A 17,334-nucleotide genomic window follows, 5' to 3' on the forward strand; every position below is an offset into this window, starting at 1 on the left:
TGGTGGCCATGGTCCTATTCAGAGCACCCAGAATCGATTGCGATAACAACAGTAGTGTAAATGGGTCAGTTATCTTTCCATTTTTTTTCAACCAAGAGGATAGAATTCAACATAATTCACAGCCCCTCAGCTTCTCTCGCCAAGACCTTCAGAGTTCAAGGAGTGCTACTGCTTAATAAACCATGAGAAAGGAGAAAACCATGAAGAAGAAGAGAATTATATTGTTTGTTAAAAAATATCTTGGACAGTTTAAAAGAGCAGGTTAGAAACATAAATGTCACACAATGCTTTATTTGCTTTCCTAATCTCAGATAATAAACACATCCTCAAGGGGTCAACGCACTCTCATTCTAATTTTTTTTACCACATTGAAGGTGAGAAATTTTAAAGGACATAGGGAGAAAGGCTTTTTGTCAGAATCACTCCCTAAATCAAGACTATTTTCTCACCTGGTACCAGGGTAGTTCCCACTGAGGGCTCTGACCAAGGGCCTGGCCCCTTGGGAGAACTTGCTCTCACAAAAACCTTGTATTTCGTAGCACTCTGAAGGTCGTGTACATTAAGGATGGTCCCACTTATATTAGAGAACACGTGAGTGGTTTCAGGAAAGTCTTGGGTTGATACTTTCACCTCGTAAGTCCAGTTCTGCCAGGCGGAAGGGCCTAATTGGAAGAGTTAAACAATGTTACTGATGAGGATGACATCAGCAAGGGCAAACAAAGGACTGTCAGTAAATTTATCTACAGCTTCACCTTGAGTGAAAGGATAATTGGGCCTGTTACCCCGTAATCACCAGGGTTAACTTGGTGACGTGACTAGGACAGTGGTCATCCCACCCACTCATTTTGTTCCATCAAAGGAGACATCATGCCCAGCAAATCAGAGGCCACTGTTCCCCCGTCAGTGCTGTATGCTTGGCTGCATAGAACTGTCGGAGGGCTTTTCTATACAAGCTCCTAATAAACAAATGCTTAATGATGAATCTCTAATATAATTTCCAGGGTTGGTAGAGCATCTCCCTTCTAGAAGCCCAAACAATACAAAAGAATTTTTTTTTGCTAATTCATTTTCAGCCATCTTTGACCTATACAGCAAACAGGCATAATTAACTTAGTCTTAAAGTAAAAAAATAGCCAATGTTTGCTAGATACTCTAGGGGACCAGGGGTTGACAAACGGCAGCCCACAGGCCAAATCTGGCCCACTGCCTGTTTTTGTAAATAAAAGTGTACTGGAACACAGCCACAGCTACATGTTTACATTTTATCTATGGCTGTTTACACACCACAAGGACAGAGTTGAGTAGCTATGCCAGAAGCCATATGACCCACAAAGCTGAAAATATTTACTTATCTAGTCCTTCCTTTATAGAAAAAAGTTGCCAGCAGCTGTGCTAGACACTGTTCTAAGTGTTCTACCTGTGCATCTTAATTTGGTCTGTATGACAATCCCATAGAAGTATATAATTGATGTTTTTATTCCAGTAGCGAAAACATGCATGTAGTGGTTAAGTAACTTGCCCAGGTCATTCTGCTAAAAAAGGGCAAGACCAGCCTTTGAATCCATGCAGGCTGGCTCCAGAGCCCACCTGCATACCCACCACACATGCTGCCTCTCCAGAGATGAAAATTCAAGTCCAGAGAGTTTTAGGCTCAAATTCATGCAAGATCTCCCTGGATACATAATCTCAACCCAAATCTCCGTCCCCCTGGCTAATGCATTCCCTCAGACTGGAATGTTAGTGCCTGACTGCAAGGAGACACTCAATAAATGCTCCACCCATTCTGTTGGGACATATATGATGAAATATAGAGATTCTCTTAATGCAAAACTGATAAATGTAGAACAAACGTATAAACACGTGTGTGTGTGTGTGTGTGTGTGTGTGTGTGTGTGTGTGTGTGAAAGAGAGAGAGAGAGGACTAAGTAGTGCTTTGAGTTGATGACTAAATAATCACATATGGGCTCTCAAAGTTGAGTCGCCAGGTCAAGCCATTCAAGCTTTCCTCTCCTTGCAGCAAGGCCAGTCTCCAGGCTGGGGACAGGGCACTCACTGGCTCCAATGGCGAGCACAGGGGGCTTCCACTGAACCAGGGCCTGGTGTGAGCCGAACAGCACTGAGAGCTGCTGTGGGCAGCCCGGCAGCGGGTGTGGCTGGGTGTACAAGCCAAAGATGACCAAGTTGCCAAACCCAAATTCTTCTATGTGACTCAGGTCACATCCCACGATGAACTCATTAAAAGACAGAGAATCCTGTTGGAAAACAGCCTTGCCATCTGTGACCAGGAAGTCGTTGTTTTCACAAGCAAAGCTCTTCACATCAGTAAAGGGGACATGAGGTAGGACAAGGTGGGACGTGGAGCCATCCAGAAAGGTTGACATGAAGACTTGGGCGGTGTCATTGAAGTAAATGATTCGCTTGGACTGTGGCTTGATTGCAAAGTCCTTTAATGTGCCACTCTGCACAATACGCACAACTTCCGAGCCCCGACCAGAAGCCATAGGGAGATCGACTCTATAAATGCCGTCTCTCAGAAGATAAAAGAGATACCTGACACAGGAGCAAAAGAAGCCTGGTGTGATTCAGTGCAAGGGTGAAGGAGCAACAATGCCTCAGCACATTGTTTTATCCTGTTGGGCAATTAGAACCAGGTATCTCCAGAGTGGATAAGTACAGGGTTTCCCAAGGTGCAAAGTAGTAAAGGTATTTATTAAAGATATGCTCTAGTCATTTAAGAAAAAGAGAAGAAAGGTGAGGAGAGCTGGGTGTGGGGGGAGGAGGACGGAGGTGAGAGAGAGAAGCAGCAGGGATGGGGGAGAGGGAAGAGTTTTATAATAAGTACAAACTCAGTGAGTGAATAATTCAGTGGTGCAAGATAACAGCATAATGGTAACCGTTTTTAATCAGAAGAATAAACTATTTCATCTGCCTGAAATTCTTCAGGAATACTACATAAAGAGGGTTGCTAAAAGTTTTGATTTTTACAGAAACTCTATCATTGTACAGGGAGATGATTAGAAGACAGGCCCTGGAGCAAGAAGTCAAATACTGATTCCAGCGCAAAACAGCTGATGGTCGTGGGCGGTCGATAAATCAACTTGTGCTTTGCTTTCCTATCTATAAAATTGGGATAATAAAAGTACTATCCCATACGGCTGAACAAGAATTAAATGAATTATTGGAAGTAATGCACTTAGAAGCACATATTAAGTGCCTGGTAACTATTATTGAATAATTATTATTATAATTTCTAGTCATATTTCAAAATCTAAGCACAAATCAGTTTTATCCTAATGGAAGAAAGAGCCGCCAAAGACCTCTTTGAGATGTATTTTGAGCAACTGATTTAGTGAGTGAAGTTCATTATCCTCAGAATGAGTCATTTCGTGTAACTGCCAGCAACAAAGTTCATTTCATAGGATCTTAGACTTTTACAAATGAGGAAAATAAGATCCAAAGAGTCCAAAGGACTTGTCCTACATCACAGGGTTTTAAAAGAAAAAAAGAAAAAAATCCTGTAATTCAGTAATTCACTCAAGCTTAAAACATTAAAATAAGTATCTGGTAAATTATGAAAGAATATGAATAGAAAATCTTGATTTTAAATCAATAATGAGTAAGAAAGTCAATTCGTGAAAGATAAAAAGTGCTATGGGCTATATATTTTTTTCATTCAAAATGAAAACAACTTTATCCCTACAAGAAAGAAAAATGTTTAGTCTTACAAACGTTGGCCTTGCTTATTGGTTACTAACCTGTAATTATCTGATTATATTTAAGAAATAATAACCCCAAAATAACTTCCTATGTTTTCATCCTTCACATGTGAGCATGTGGAGATCATGTAATACATTCACAGTGAATAACTCATTTCATCCTCAAAATACCCCAACTGAGTATTATTGTCTTCCCCGAATGGGAGGATAAAGCAAAGGTCATAGACCCGAAGTTACTTTCTTGAAGTCCTCCTACAATTTAGCATCACAACTGAGCTAAAATGTGTCCATTTCATTTGTGGCAGGGGGAAGCATAGTGATTTGTAATGGCAAATTTTAACTTGTTATTAGCTATCAATTTCAGTTTCCTAAAGTGGATGGTAGCAGTGTTCTTTCTAAACCAGCCTCCTGATAGATGTGAGAACCAGACCAGAAAAATGAACAGGTGCTGAATTGCTCAGCAAGAGAAAATGGTGCAGTGAAAAGACGAAAGAGAGGCAGGAAGGGCTTCTCATGGGGAGCATCGAGGGGGAATAAGACCCTGAGTCATGCATAAAATAGTGATATACCCAAGACGAGAAACCAGGCCCCGGAGTCCCAGACAAGAAGTCTTTCCCATAAGCCCATATTTTACTGTGAAGGAGAAAGGAAAAACTACTTACCTAGAGAAGTAGTGGATCAAGTTTGAATGAAATTTCCTCTTGGCTCTATACGAATGAAAAAAACTTTGCCTGGATTTAATTAAATGTGAAATCAGATACATAGATGGGCTCATCTGGTACTAGGATGTTATTAGCAAGCAAGTTTCCCCAAGATTCTTGCCAAAGGAAGAGAATGCACATTTGCAAGGCTAACACTCACCCATTGTATGAATCAGCCACAACTTTTTGAGGTGCAATAATTGAGGGAGGAGTAACTTCCTCAATGTTTGAGCAGTTTTCTAAATCACAGACACATACCTAGAGAAGAGTACATCAGTAGAATTAGTGTCTATTCAATTTGACCAACACGTATTTCTTGAGCAACTGTTCTGTATTTAGAATTTCACTAGTCACAGAGCACTTTTAGAAAACATAAAAAAGTTCTTAAAAGACAGTGTCATATCCTATATCCTAATGAGTTTATATCCTCTTGGTATCCGTGAAATACGAGTACGTATTTTCCTGGCTTACAGAGGCACTCAACTATTTTTATTAATATTTAAGCTGTTTCCAAGCTTAGGGGCTTCCAGCCGTAGTGATTGTGACCAGCCTGTCCCTTTAAAAGAAGGAAACTTGAAACACAGCAAACTGTGTCTTCTCAAAGGTTTGGTAATACAATATTTTCAGAGACCTACTAAAGTTATCCATGGTTATTATACAATTTACAATGCTTGCAGCTGATTTTATGATTGGCAGTTTTATCTAGTGATAATTCAGGTACCACCACTGTCTTATGGAAGATGAATTATCATTAGTATAAACTCATAGCTCTGAAAAATCACAATAAAGATGATTTAATGGTAGGTCAGGACTAGTACTAGGTAAAGTCTAGACCCTGCTATAGGCTAGATCTATGGTTCGTTGCTAACCCAGTGTCTAAAACATAGTAAACACTCAGTGACTAATTATTGAATGAAAGAATTATGTTTATTTGTAAATATACCAAGATATGCATTAGAGTATCAATATCAAGTTGTTTACTTTAAATTCTCAGACTAACCAGTTGAGCCATGATGAAGTACATTCTCTGATAAAGCCAGTCTATGGAGATGGAAGAAATTAATCCTGAACCACTGTAAAAAATTCTCAGGTCAGACACGTCAGACATGTTGGCAGCTCCCTTCACCCATATGAGAGTTCCTTCAGAGAAATAAACAACTTGCTGGTGGACATTAACTGATATTCCTGGAAGAGCCATGCAAATACATGTGTGTTATTAGGTAACAACCAGACAAAACACTTCCATGAAAGAGAATTTATTTCTTTAATCCTTAATAAAGGGATTAAAACTGAAGTCAACCTGGATCTTTCTTTTCACACTAAGGAAACATTTTTCTCTATTACACTGACCTGTAATGTTACGGTGTGTAGCACCCGGCTGAAGGCAATGTGCTTCATCTACTAAATGTTTTAAAGATCTCTTTCGTAGAGAAGTTTTCCTGGATAAAAAGAGCCACCGTTCCTCTTCTTGAACTAAAACAACAACACACTTTCTAGACAGACAGACCAATCATATGCACGTTGACACAAAAAAGATCAATACCACCCTTCAAAACAAGGGGACTAGCACGTGAAAGAGGCTGGTCAGATTTTCTCTGAAGTCACTGGGGTATTTCAACTGTAGTACAAATCACATTCTGTGATGGGGATGAGAAGTACAGTGTCAGTCAAGTAGGATTTCTGGGTATGTGCCCCTAAATGCCCTCAAAATAACATCCCATGCGGGATCACTGTTCTCAACAGCCTTGCCCAAATAGGAGCTCAGCTTATTTTCCTCCACCATAGGAATCTGACTGCTTGGTGGAGGTGGTCCAGCCCAGGCTGGAGCGGGTTGTTGCATAACACACACATATGGACAAACTTCGGTTGTCTCTGTTTTGTCTTTAATTATCTCCCTTTGAGGCAGGAGAAAGGTCTGTAGTAATGAAATGTGAGGACTACAGAACCCTGACATCCTGTTCAACTGGAGACTGATGGAGTGTGTGTTGATGAACACTTTTAGTGTAATTAATAAATGTTATGCAATAATCACGGTAACAACAACCTTAAGCCTGCTCTATATTTAACTCGCCCTTTGGATGCTTCTTGCATAACAAAAATACCTCTCCTTTCCTAGAGTGTAGTAACAGCCCCAAAAAATAAACTAAAGGCTGGTGATAGATGACATTCACTCCCCACTGGCATAGGCGTGTGCAGCTTAGAGGACGGGGCAGTCAAGTCAGCAAATGGGGCTCCCATGAAAACGGAGAGCAGACTCCTAGAATTCTGAATCTTTGGGTGTTATTCCAGTCTTTTAACTCACTTCCCCAAAATATTTCCAGTGCTTCTTAGAGAGCATTTTCTTTTATCATTTTGCTCACGTGGGCATCATGCAGAAAGTATACAATCTCTCAAGGCAATTGTTAAAATGCCGAAGTAAAAAAAAAAAAAATGGTACTTGCAAAATAATAACAGAAGCCAATTTGGTAGACTGAATATTCAGAATGGTAAAATGTAACTTATTAAGTTTAGATATATTTAAAAACCTTAAGGAAACTGGAAGAAAAAGATATCTGGTCGGTGTTAAATGATAATACATGATATAAGGTGGAGGTTAGGGCAGAAACAATATATGTATCCCCTAAGTGTGTAAATGAGAGTCATAATCACTAGTGACTTTAACTGAAACCAGGGGTTTGCTTGAAGCCATTTTTTTAATCCCTAATTTTTTTTTAATTTTTAAATTCCGACGTGGAAACTTTAGATCAAACAACTTACTCCTATCTGTCAAATACTGGGACTCATTTAAAATTGAAAACTTATCAAGTATTCAGAAGACAGTGTCCATTTGGGCAGAACAGTAGGGTCTTGGGGAGCACCAGAGGACCCAGGACCTCCAAGATCTGAACCCACCCTTGCCACCCCCTCAGTTCCGTGTAACAGGAGGCGCATCCCCAGTCTCTACCTGCTGGGGATGAAGTGGTAATACTAGATTCTGCTTCCGGCCCCTCACCAACTTCATTTACTGCTGCAACAGAAAACCTATTCCAAAAACGATTTGGAGAGATGTATTTTACATGGCATGGTGTGAACATGAGATAAAAATAGAAGGAGCAATAACATTTCTATTTAAAGGACGATGTGGCAATGCATGTATCTAGTTACTTGGTGCCACTGCTTAGCACTAAAATGACCATCAATCACATCCTTGTTTGCATTCCCCATAGAATAGTTCAGGGTCACAGAGGTCAAAAACTGAACTCTGCTATCTGCATGACCCCCATTCATGCCCTAATTTAAAGAGGTCTTAGTAAATGCTGGAAAAGCTAACAATAATAAAATAATCCCCTTAACAGTTAATACAAAAATACCATTAACAGAATTTTACCTCCTTACTTTTTTCATGTTGGATTAAATGAAGCAATGATATTTATGATGCTTATAATGTCTTTTTTAGCCAATATTTATAAGCCCATATTTATTAGCCCACATTTATCTCTGAATATAATAGAAATACTTACAAATGTTTTTGCTCAGGATGGTGTAATCTAATAAGCATAAAAACTTGAGGAAAACCACAGTAACTTAAACCAACAGCACAAAGCCAATGCGACTTCTCAAAATACATTTAAACTATTTTTTAGCCCTATTTCTTAAATAATATCATGCCTGTACCCATGCTGGTTACTATTTTTAAATTTTATATTGGAGTATAGTTGATTTATAATATTGTGTTAGATTCAGGTCTACAGCAAAGCAACTTAGTTATACATATACATATATCTATTCTTTTTCAGATTCTTTTCCCATATAGGTTAGTACATAGTATAGAGTTCCCTGTGCTGTACAGTAGGTCCTTGTTGGTTATCTATTTTATATATAATAGTGTGTATATGTTAATCCCAAACTCCTAATTTATCCCTCCCCCACCACCCCCCACCTTTCCCCTTTGCATGCTAGTTACATTTTTCCTGCACCACTTAATTCTTACCTGTAGGTGGTATTTGGTAGAGTGGAGTAAAACTGGAAACTGGTTCTCTGTGTCCCTGAATCTAACTTTTGATTTTTATTAATCAGCCTTAAGTTATAACCCAAAATAGGTCCACCTGGGAATTGAGGTGGAGCCCAACTGATTTCCACCGTGTCCGGACTGGAGCTTTCAATATTTTTAATGAGAGGAGCAGTTTCAGGAACTGGAAGAGATAATGGTGACATCGTGAGCAGAAAATATACAGTGAAAAATGTAAAAATGTAAATAGGATAGGAAAAAAAATGTTGTTTTTTTGAAAACAGCATAAATGAAGTATTTTTGTTCATATTCACAGAAGTGATAGAAAGAAGATAGTAATATATCTATGAGCTGCAATTCTTGATCCCTAAATGATACCAGTTAACTACTTTCCTAAGGTACTCTTTCAAATGTTATTTTCCTCAGTTCTAATTTATGCAATAAAATTAAATGTGGAAGTATGCAAATTGGATAAATGTTCTAGAAAAAAAGTGGTCAAAAATCTCCAGAGACCTAAACACGTTGAAACGTGGGATGGAACCAGGTTAGGAAGGAGAAGAGAATCTGTAATAAACTGGAGTCAATGATTAACACAAGTTAAAAGAAGTAAGTCCTGGGGCCTGTTCCCTCACTAGAGTGCTGTGGCCGGACTAGTTCCAGCTAAAGATATGGATTTAGATAAGCCTGAATTAGAACAGTCTGCTTCACTTTTGCTGGCATCAGCTCTGCTGACCTAGACTGTACTTTCCTCCCCCAGCTCCCAAGGTCCCCTGGAACCCAGGCTTTCTGTGCCTTAGCAACATCCCTTCCCTTGTGAAGGATGAAAGGAGCATGCATTCTCTAATTAAGCGCTCACCCACAGACTTTAGGAGCTACCCAAGTGACAAAGAACAGAAAGGAAAACAAATGATCTAACAGCCTATCTTCCACCCATGTCTCCACCTGCTTTCCATACCCCCCACGTCCTGAAACCACACCCTTTTATTTCGTCTTTCCATAGAAAGACAGACTGATGTCACTTTGCTCTTCAGTAGTCTCTCTGCCTCTGAACAATTTTGGCAGGTGCTCTGCGTCACCCCTGACCCTTTAGAGTGGGGAGAGAAGAGACAGTTCAGCCCTCGCATTGGCTGCATTTTAAAAAGGCTTTTTAATTGATCTCTCAGCCTTTCTCTGATACAGTTCCTCCCCAACTCTCAGACTGAGCTTTAGCAAACACAAATACCATCACATCACTCCTCTGCTCCATGCACTCAGTCACCCTGGTGAACAGGGAAGTAGGAATCATCTCCCAGTGAATCAGAATCAGGATGTCAGAAAAACTAACTCTTCAGGGTCAGTGCCCAGACAGACATGATCTGCTCCACTTCAAGCATGTAGATGTCCCATGGTGAACTGTGATTATTGTCCAAATCGCCCCCGCAAAAATCGTCCCTGAAAAGGCTGGTCAGGTTAGGCAAGGTAACCATTCCACCTGATTAAGAAATTATCTTCATAAAGGCCCCAATTAAAAGGCAGTAATACCATCTAAAAATCATATATTTCCCATAGCTAAAAAAGAAAAGAATCATGAAGTGATGGAACATGAAACAGATAACTTTATAAGTTTTGATGTGGCTAAAAAAAGTGAGATAGAATTGAGGCATGCGATGCTATCCATGGAAAAGACCCTCAGTACGAGGACTGGAACACCTGGAGGGTATGTGGGCTTGCATATCCAGAGAAACGCCCGGAAATGGAAAGCAAAATTTGCCTTCTTCATTATTTTGATTTGACTAGCCTTGGGCCCTGGACCACGGTATGTCTCCAGCACTGGAAAATGTTCCAACACTATTGGAGTACACGAGGCATTGCTCTGAATGAAGAAGGATCCACGTATTCTGCTCGGATCTGGAACCTTTCGAATATGACCCTAGGCCAGTGTCTGACCTGAGGTCCCAAGGATAGTCAGAGAACAGTCAGCAGAGGTGCCACATATACCCTAAAATCTGATAAGCAAGAAGAGAGCACTAATCAGAGAAGAGGGAAAATGCCCCAACCGGCTTCATCCGCTATCTAGCTATGCTTCTGGCCAAGGCCTAGTTCACAGTGAGGGTCTCTGCACACAGCTGAATCTCCAGAACGAGGGGTAGGGACATATAACGTCTGGCTTGGAATAAGTCCTCCCACGTCCCCTCAGCTAACTCTAAGGGTGAGAGCACCAGGCAACTCTCCCTGAGTGTCTGCCCCAGGCATTCACCTCCCTAACAGGCTCTAGGCTTGAATCCTTTTCCTGGTATGGAAGTCACAACTTTGAAAGAAGAAATCAGAAAATGCCCCAATATATGTACTATTTTTAAAAATCATCTCTAATCAAATGTTAAAGTATTATAATAACCTCCCAGCTGATCTCACTACCTCTGTACATTCCAGTCTCTCTCATTCCTTCAATCCATTCCATGTGTAGTGGCCAAAATTATCTTTTTAAGGAGTACTCAAATCAACTACTCCTCTTCTTCAAAACCTTCCATAATTTCTGACTGCTAAGTGAGGCTTATTCTGACCACCTTCTTTAATACACTCCCCATTTCTAAAGAACAGACCCTGCTCAAAACGTTCCTCTTACCGTAGCACCCCGTATCTTCCTACTTACAATATACTTTCCTTATTTATTAGGTTTACTGCTTAGAGTATTCTTTTCCACCAGAATGGGTATTTTTGTTTTGATCACAGAAGTACGGTGAGCACCTAGAACACTATTTGGCACCTAGCTAGGTACTCCATTGTTGGATGGGTCTATTAATGAAGGAATACATTTATTTCATTGTTTAAAATAAAATGAACTAACCAAAGCTTTGGAATAATCCCTGATTTCTTAAGCAACGTGTGCATGCCATACCTCCATAAGGATGAGTCCTATAACTGGGACTTGGAGGGGAATACAGCTGCAGCTGGGCTGTGAAGATCCAAACCACTCGAAAAATATATTCAGTGAAGGGATGCAAGGGCTCTACCACATAGGAGAGCTTGGACACAGCCTAAATCAACAAGAGATCAAAATCAGCATTTATGGAATAGCCACCGTATATTGTAACTCAAGAGCACAGATTCGTCTGTAGATGATGGATGGCCTTCTGGATATGGAGTGACCCAAGGCCTGCCAGACCAGTTGAAATGGAGGCCTGGAGCTCAGAGCTGAGCCATCCCGACATCAGTCAGCATAATTCACACCAAAATTCTTTCCTTCTTCAAAACTGCAAAATTATGGATTCAATTATATGGCATTTACCTCAAGGCTTTACTTTACTTTTCCATGTTAATATACTTGGTGTCTTTGGACTATTTTTCTGTGAACATGATTTCCTAAAAGGGAGCATCCTGGATGACCTCCCTGCCCTCCACCCTAGTTGGAATCATTTTCAATGGGGTGGGCAGATAAGGACCAATGATATAAGTAGTTGGTTATGTGATGCTGTGCTGAAGGAATAATATATATGTCCAATAATAAATTTTCCTTAAAAATAAAAGGTTTAGCATAAAAAGTAGCAGAGATTAAAAGTTCATCTAATCCAACCACTCATTTTACGTTTGAATCTTCTCTAGAATGTCTTTTCACCTATAATTATATGTAGTAATTTGGCACTTTTAATAATTTGAAGAAAAAGTCTCCGTTTAGGCACATGGGCAGCAGTTCATACCTCAGTGTAAGTCCAGCTTCCAGGCAGTTGTGCATATTTCCACTGAATGATGTATTTTACTCCAGAGATGTTGGCCGATTTCCATCGTAATGTCACACTGTGGCTTCCAATGGAAGAAGCAAATGGTGCAGTGGGGAGGTCTGTATTTTCTGGGGAGAAAACAAGATTTCATTCACCATGTCCCCTGTCTGTCAAAGCAGGAGAGAGTGTCCCTGCTTCATCTAGTGCCCTTAGCACCCTCTTGCCACAATTATTCACCTGAACAATAACTGATGCACATATTCAAGTGATTTATTTTTTTAAATCAGCCAGTCTGTCTGGCAGCTTTTTTCTCCCATAGAACGCACTTATCTTTTTTTTTTTTTTTTTGGCGGTACGCAGGCCTCTCACTGTTGTGGCCTCTCCCGTTGCGGAACACAGGCTCCGGACGTGCAGGCTCAGCGGCCATGGCTCACGGGCCCAGCCACTCCGTGGCATGTGGGATCTTCCCGGACTGGGGCACGAACCCGTGTCCCCTGCATCGGCAGGCGGACTCTCAACCACTGCGCCACCAGGGAAGCCCCGAACGCACTTATCTTTGACGATAGATTTTTTACAAGCAAGCAACATGGAGTGTTCTGAGACTGTCCAGTTTTCTCTTGTGATACCACTTCTATATAGGCTAGAAGGGTGGGTACCAAGGGTGTGTCTGGTGGGCAACCATCCACTACCCCAGGACATGTATCTCAAGATATATTTTAATTTTACACTATATGTCTACAGTTGTTGCCCATTTTGTCAACACATTATTTTTATACATGCAAGTAGTTGTCTGTACTCCAAAGGATTCTATATTCTGCTGTTTTTTATTGTGAAATATTTCATGACTTTTAAACAGTAGCAACATTACAATTGGTACACACAGTTATTGGTGCTACTTCCCAGGTCCTGTGTGAGGGGTTAGAATTCTGAATGGTATGTACCACTGGGATGAAATTATTTTACTTTACTTTTTCTATTTTCCAAAATTGTGACTAATTTAATGCATTAGCTTGCTTTTTCCCCAGAATTTTTTATTGTGGTAAAATACACATGGCATAAAATTTACTATCTTAACCATTTTTAAGTGTACAGTTCTGTGGTATTAAGTACATTTGTATTCTCATACAACCATCACGACCGTCCATCTCCAGAACTCTTTTCATCTTGCAAAACTGAAACTAACCATTAAATAATAACTCCCCATTCCCCCTCTCCCTCCCCCTTCCCTAGGCAACCACCATTCTACTTTCTGTCTCTATAATTTTAAGTACTCTAAATACCTCATGTAAGTGGAATCAAACAGTATTTGTCTTATTGTGACTGGCTTGTTTCACTTAGCATAATGTCCTCAAAATTTATTCCTGCTGTGGCATATGTCAGAATTTCCTTCCTTTTTAAGTCTGAATAATATCCCATTGTATGTGTATATTGCATTTTGCTAATCCATTCATCTGTCAGTGGACATTTGGGCTGCTTCCATGTTTTAGCTATTGTGAATTCAATATTTGAGTATAATAGGGGTGTATAAATATCTTTTTGAGACCCTGCTTTCAATTCTTTTGAGTATATACCCCCAAAGTGGAATTGCCAGATCATGCAGTAATTCTGTCTTTAATTTTTTGGTTTTTTCCACAGGAGTTACACCATTTTACATCCCCATCAACAGTGCACAGCATTCCAATTTCTCCACATCCTCGTCAACACTTATACTTTTCTGGGATTTTTTGCTTTTTTTTTTCCTTAAAGTGGTATTTCATTGTAGGTTTGACTTGCATTTCTCTAATGATTAGTAATGTTGAGCATCTTTTCATGTGCTTTTTGGCCATTTGTATATCTTCTTTGTAGAAATGTCTAAGTCCTTTGCCCATTTTTTAATTGGATTGTTTGGGGGTTTTGTTGTTGAGTTTTAGGAGTTTTCTATATATTCTTGATATTAATCCCTTATCAGATATGTGATTTGCAAATACCTTCTCCTATTCTATTGGTTGCTTTTTTTACTCTGTTGATAGTGCGCTTAAATTTTTTTAATTTTCATGAAGTTCAATTTGTCAATTTTTTCTTTTGTTACCTGTGCCTTTCGTGTCATATCCAAATAATCATTGCCAAATCCAATGTTGTGAAGCTTTTGCCCTATGTTTTCTTCTAAGATTTTTATAGTGTCAGGTCTTACATTTAAATCATGGATCCATTTTGAGTTATTTATTTATTGTGGGGGGCTGCATTGGGTCTTTGTTGATGCACATGGGCTTTCTTTAGTTGTGGCGAGCAGGGGCTACTCTTCGTTGTGGTGTGTGGGCTTCTCATTGCGGTGGCTTCTCTTGTTGTGGAGCACAGGCTCTAGGTGCACGGGTTTCAGTAGTTGTGGCACGCGGGCTCAGTAGTTGTGGCTCGGGGGCTCTAGAGCACAGGCTCAGTAGTTGTGGTGCATGGGCTTGGTTGCTCTGCAGCATGTGGGATCTTCCTGGACCAGGGCTTGAACCCGTGTCCCCTGCATCGGCAGGTGGATTCTTAACCACAGCGCCACCAGGGAAGTCCCCATTTTGAGTTAATTTTTGTATATGATGTTTTATAAGGATCCAACTTAATTCTTTTGTATGTTGATATTCAGTTTTCTCAGGACTATTTGCTGAAAAGACTGCCTTCTCCCTTGTCAAAAATCATTGGCACCCTTGTCAAAAATCATTTAACCATATATATAAGGATTTATTTCTGAACTCTCTATTCTAGTCCACTGATCTATATGTCTGTCTTTATGCCAGTACCACAGTATTTTGATTACTGTAGGTTTGTAGTAAGTTTGAAATCAGGAAGTATGAATCCTCCAGCTTTGTTCTTCTTTTCAGCATTTGGGGTGCTTTGAGATTCCATATAAATTGTAGGATGGGTCTTTCCATCTCATGCAAAAGATCTGCAAAAACATCTTTGGAATTCTGATACAGATTGCATTAAATCTGTAGATTGTTTTGGTAATATTGACATCTTGACAATATACCAGGTCTTTCAACCAATGAATAAGGATGTCTTTCCATTTATTTGTCTTCTTTAATTTGTTTCAGAAATGTTTTGTAGTTTTCACTTTACAAGTCATTCACCTCCTTGGTTAAGTTAATTTCTAAGTGTTTTTATTCTTTTTGATGCTATTGTAAATGAAATTGTTTTCTTAATTTCCTTTTCAGATGGTTCATTATTAGTGTATAGAAATGCAATTGATTTTCAAGTGTTAATTTTGTATCCTGCTATTTTGCCAAATTTGTTTATTAGTTCTAACATGGTATTTTGTGGTATCTTTAGGGTTTTCTGCATATAAGATCATAATATCTGCAAACAAAGAGAAGTTTTACTTCCTCCTTTCAAATTTCGATGGCTTTTATTGGATCCATCAAATCTGGATGCCTTTTTCTTGCCTGATTGCTCTGGCTAGGATATCCAGTACTACATAGAAGTGGCCAAAGCAGGCATCTTTGCCTGAACTTAGAGGATAAGTTTTCTTTTATAGAAAAAGAATCACTACTCTGGTTCAGAAAAGATGGTAAATTTTTTTAAGGAGCTTAAAATGATTAAATACAAACTCCCATGACCTCTTTCCAGTTAAAGGAAATGTTGACACAATTCTAATCACTATAGATACTGAATCTGAACTAATTAAAGTCCATACTACAAAAATACTCTGTGACCCAGAAAAAATAAAGCCACTGTCATCTGAGAGTTTAGCCCACAGAGTGGCTTCACACAACCCTTCTCTGCTTATTCTTCCATTTAGGGTTCATTTTTGGATACTATAACTATACAGGCAAAGCACAGTTCCATTTTTCCCTTTTTATAGTGTGAGATGCTTAACAGCAGGGATTGGAATAGCTGTGGGACACCTTGAAGAGGAGTCCAGTGATGGAGTGGTCAGCAGAGCAAGGAAGAAGAACCAGGAGACATCAGAAAAGATGTAAGTTAAGAACTGGGCAGAAGGGGCCAGAGTTATATAAGTACAAGTAAATGGAAATTTCATAGCTAAATACAGACATATGTTTCAAAGCCATGGTGATGCATATGGAAAAATAGAGATAAGGTAGGTTTATTCTAAAATATCAAGACAAGAGTGAACCAAATGAGAAAGAGGAAGCTAGGGACTTCCCTGGTGGCACGGTGGTTAAGAATCCGCCTGCCAATACAGGGGACATGGGTTTGAGCCCTGGTCCAGGAAGATCCCACATGCTGCAGAGCAACTAAGCCCTTGCACCACAACTACTGAGCCTGTGCTCTAGAGCCCGTGAGCCACAACTACTGAGCCCGCGTGCCACAGCTACTGAAGCCTGTGCACCTGGAGTCCGTACTCTGCAACAAGAGAAGCCACCACAATGAGAAACCTGTGCACCGCAACGAAGAGTAGCCCCCGCTCGCCGCAACTAAAGAAAGCCCACACGCAGCAACACCCAATGCAGCCAAAAATAGATAAATAAATGAATAAATTTATAAAAATAAAATTTAAAAAAAAGGAAGAGAAGCTAAACTGAGCTATATACTACTTTCAATATATAGCAGAGTGGCTAAGAATAGGCTCTGGAATGAGATAACTGGGTTAAAATTCAAGTTACATCCTTCTCTGGCTATGCAGCGCCAAGTAAGTATTTACATTCGTGCCTTATTTTTCTCATCTGTAAAATGAGGAGGATAATAGTGTTTATACCTCTGAGGACAAAAAGAGCTAAAACCTATAAATTACTTAGAACTGTGCCTGACTTATAAATGCCTAATAACTAATAGCTATTTTTATTTCAATATATTATTAGCTGTTATCATCCCTACCATGAGGAAAAGGGGAGGATGGAGGGTATCTAAAATAAAATAATGTAGCAGATCCTCAGATAAATGGACCAGTACCAGATGTGTTAAAGACAAACAGGGTCTTAAGTACATGGGTGAAAAGACTCATCAGAACAAACTAAACGTAAGGTCTGTAAGCACAAATGCCATATATGTAAACTTAGTACATCTCAGTTAGTGGTACATAGACATTGATAGCCAAATGAAAAATATAAAATAAAGCACTGATTACACTTGTACTCTAACAGAATTGTATAATTAAGTTGGTAGTATAATTTTAGAATATGAGAAAAGGATATAAATCAAAGTTTCCCAAACTCTCTCAGTTCTGGCATCTTTAATATATTAGTAATTTTTGGGCTTCCCTGGTGGCGCAGTGGTTGAGAGTCCTCCTGCCGATGCTGGGGACACGGGTTCAT

The 17,334-nt window shown here is 39.6% G+C and overlaps 1 protein-coding gene across 2 annotated transcripts in view; it reads right to left on the bottom strand.

Moving 5' to 3' along the window:
- ROS1 (ROS proto-oncogene 1, receptor tyrosine kinase) overlaps positions 1 to 17,334 on the bottom strand; it is a 112,042-nt gene that overhangs the window by 74,316 nt on the left and 20,392 nt on the right. For both annotated transcript variants that reach the window (XM_033867351.2, XM_033867350.2), the window contains exons 6-14: positions 12,080 to 12,228; positions 11,281 to 11,419; positions 8,388 to 8,589; positions 7,362 to 7,438; positions 5,768 to 5,890; positions 5,418 to 5,602; positions 4,578 to 4,675; positions 2,054 to 2,550; positions 450 to 662 (exon numbers count right to left, since the gene is read on the bottom strand). In XM_033867351.2, the coding sequence (XP_033723242.1) occupies positions 450 to 662; positions 2,054 to 2,550; positions 4,578 to 4,675; positions 5,418 to 5,602; positions 5,768 to 5,890; positions 7,362 to 7,438; positions 8,388 to 8,589; positions 11,281 to 11,419; positions 12,080 to 12,228 (1,683 nt within the window). The remainder of the gene's footprint in view (positions 1 to 449; positions 663 to 2,053; positions 2,551 to 4,577; positions 4,676 to 5,417; positions 5,603 to 5,767; positions 5,891 to 7,361; positions 7,439 to 8,387; positions 8,590 to 11,280; positions 11,420 to 12,079; positions 12,229 to 17,334) is intronic.

Source organism: Tursiops truncatus, chromosome 12, assembly GCF_011762595.2.
Source record: "Tursiops truncatus isolate mTurTru1 chromosome 12, mTurTru1.mat.Y, whole genome shotgun sequence".
Classification (NCBI taxonomy): domain Eukaryota; kingdom Metazoa; phylum Chordata; class Mammalia; order Artiodactyla; family Delphinidae; genus Tursiops; species Tursiops truncatus.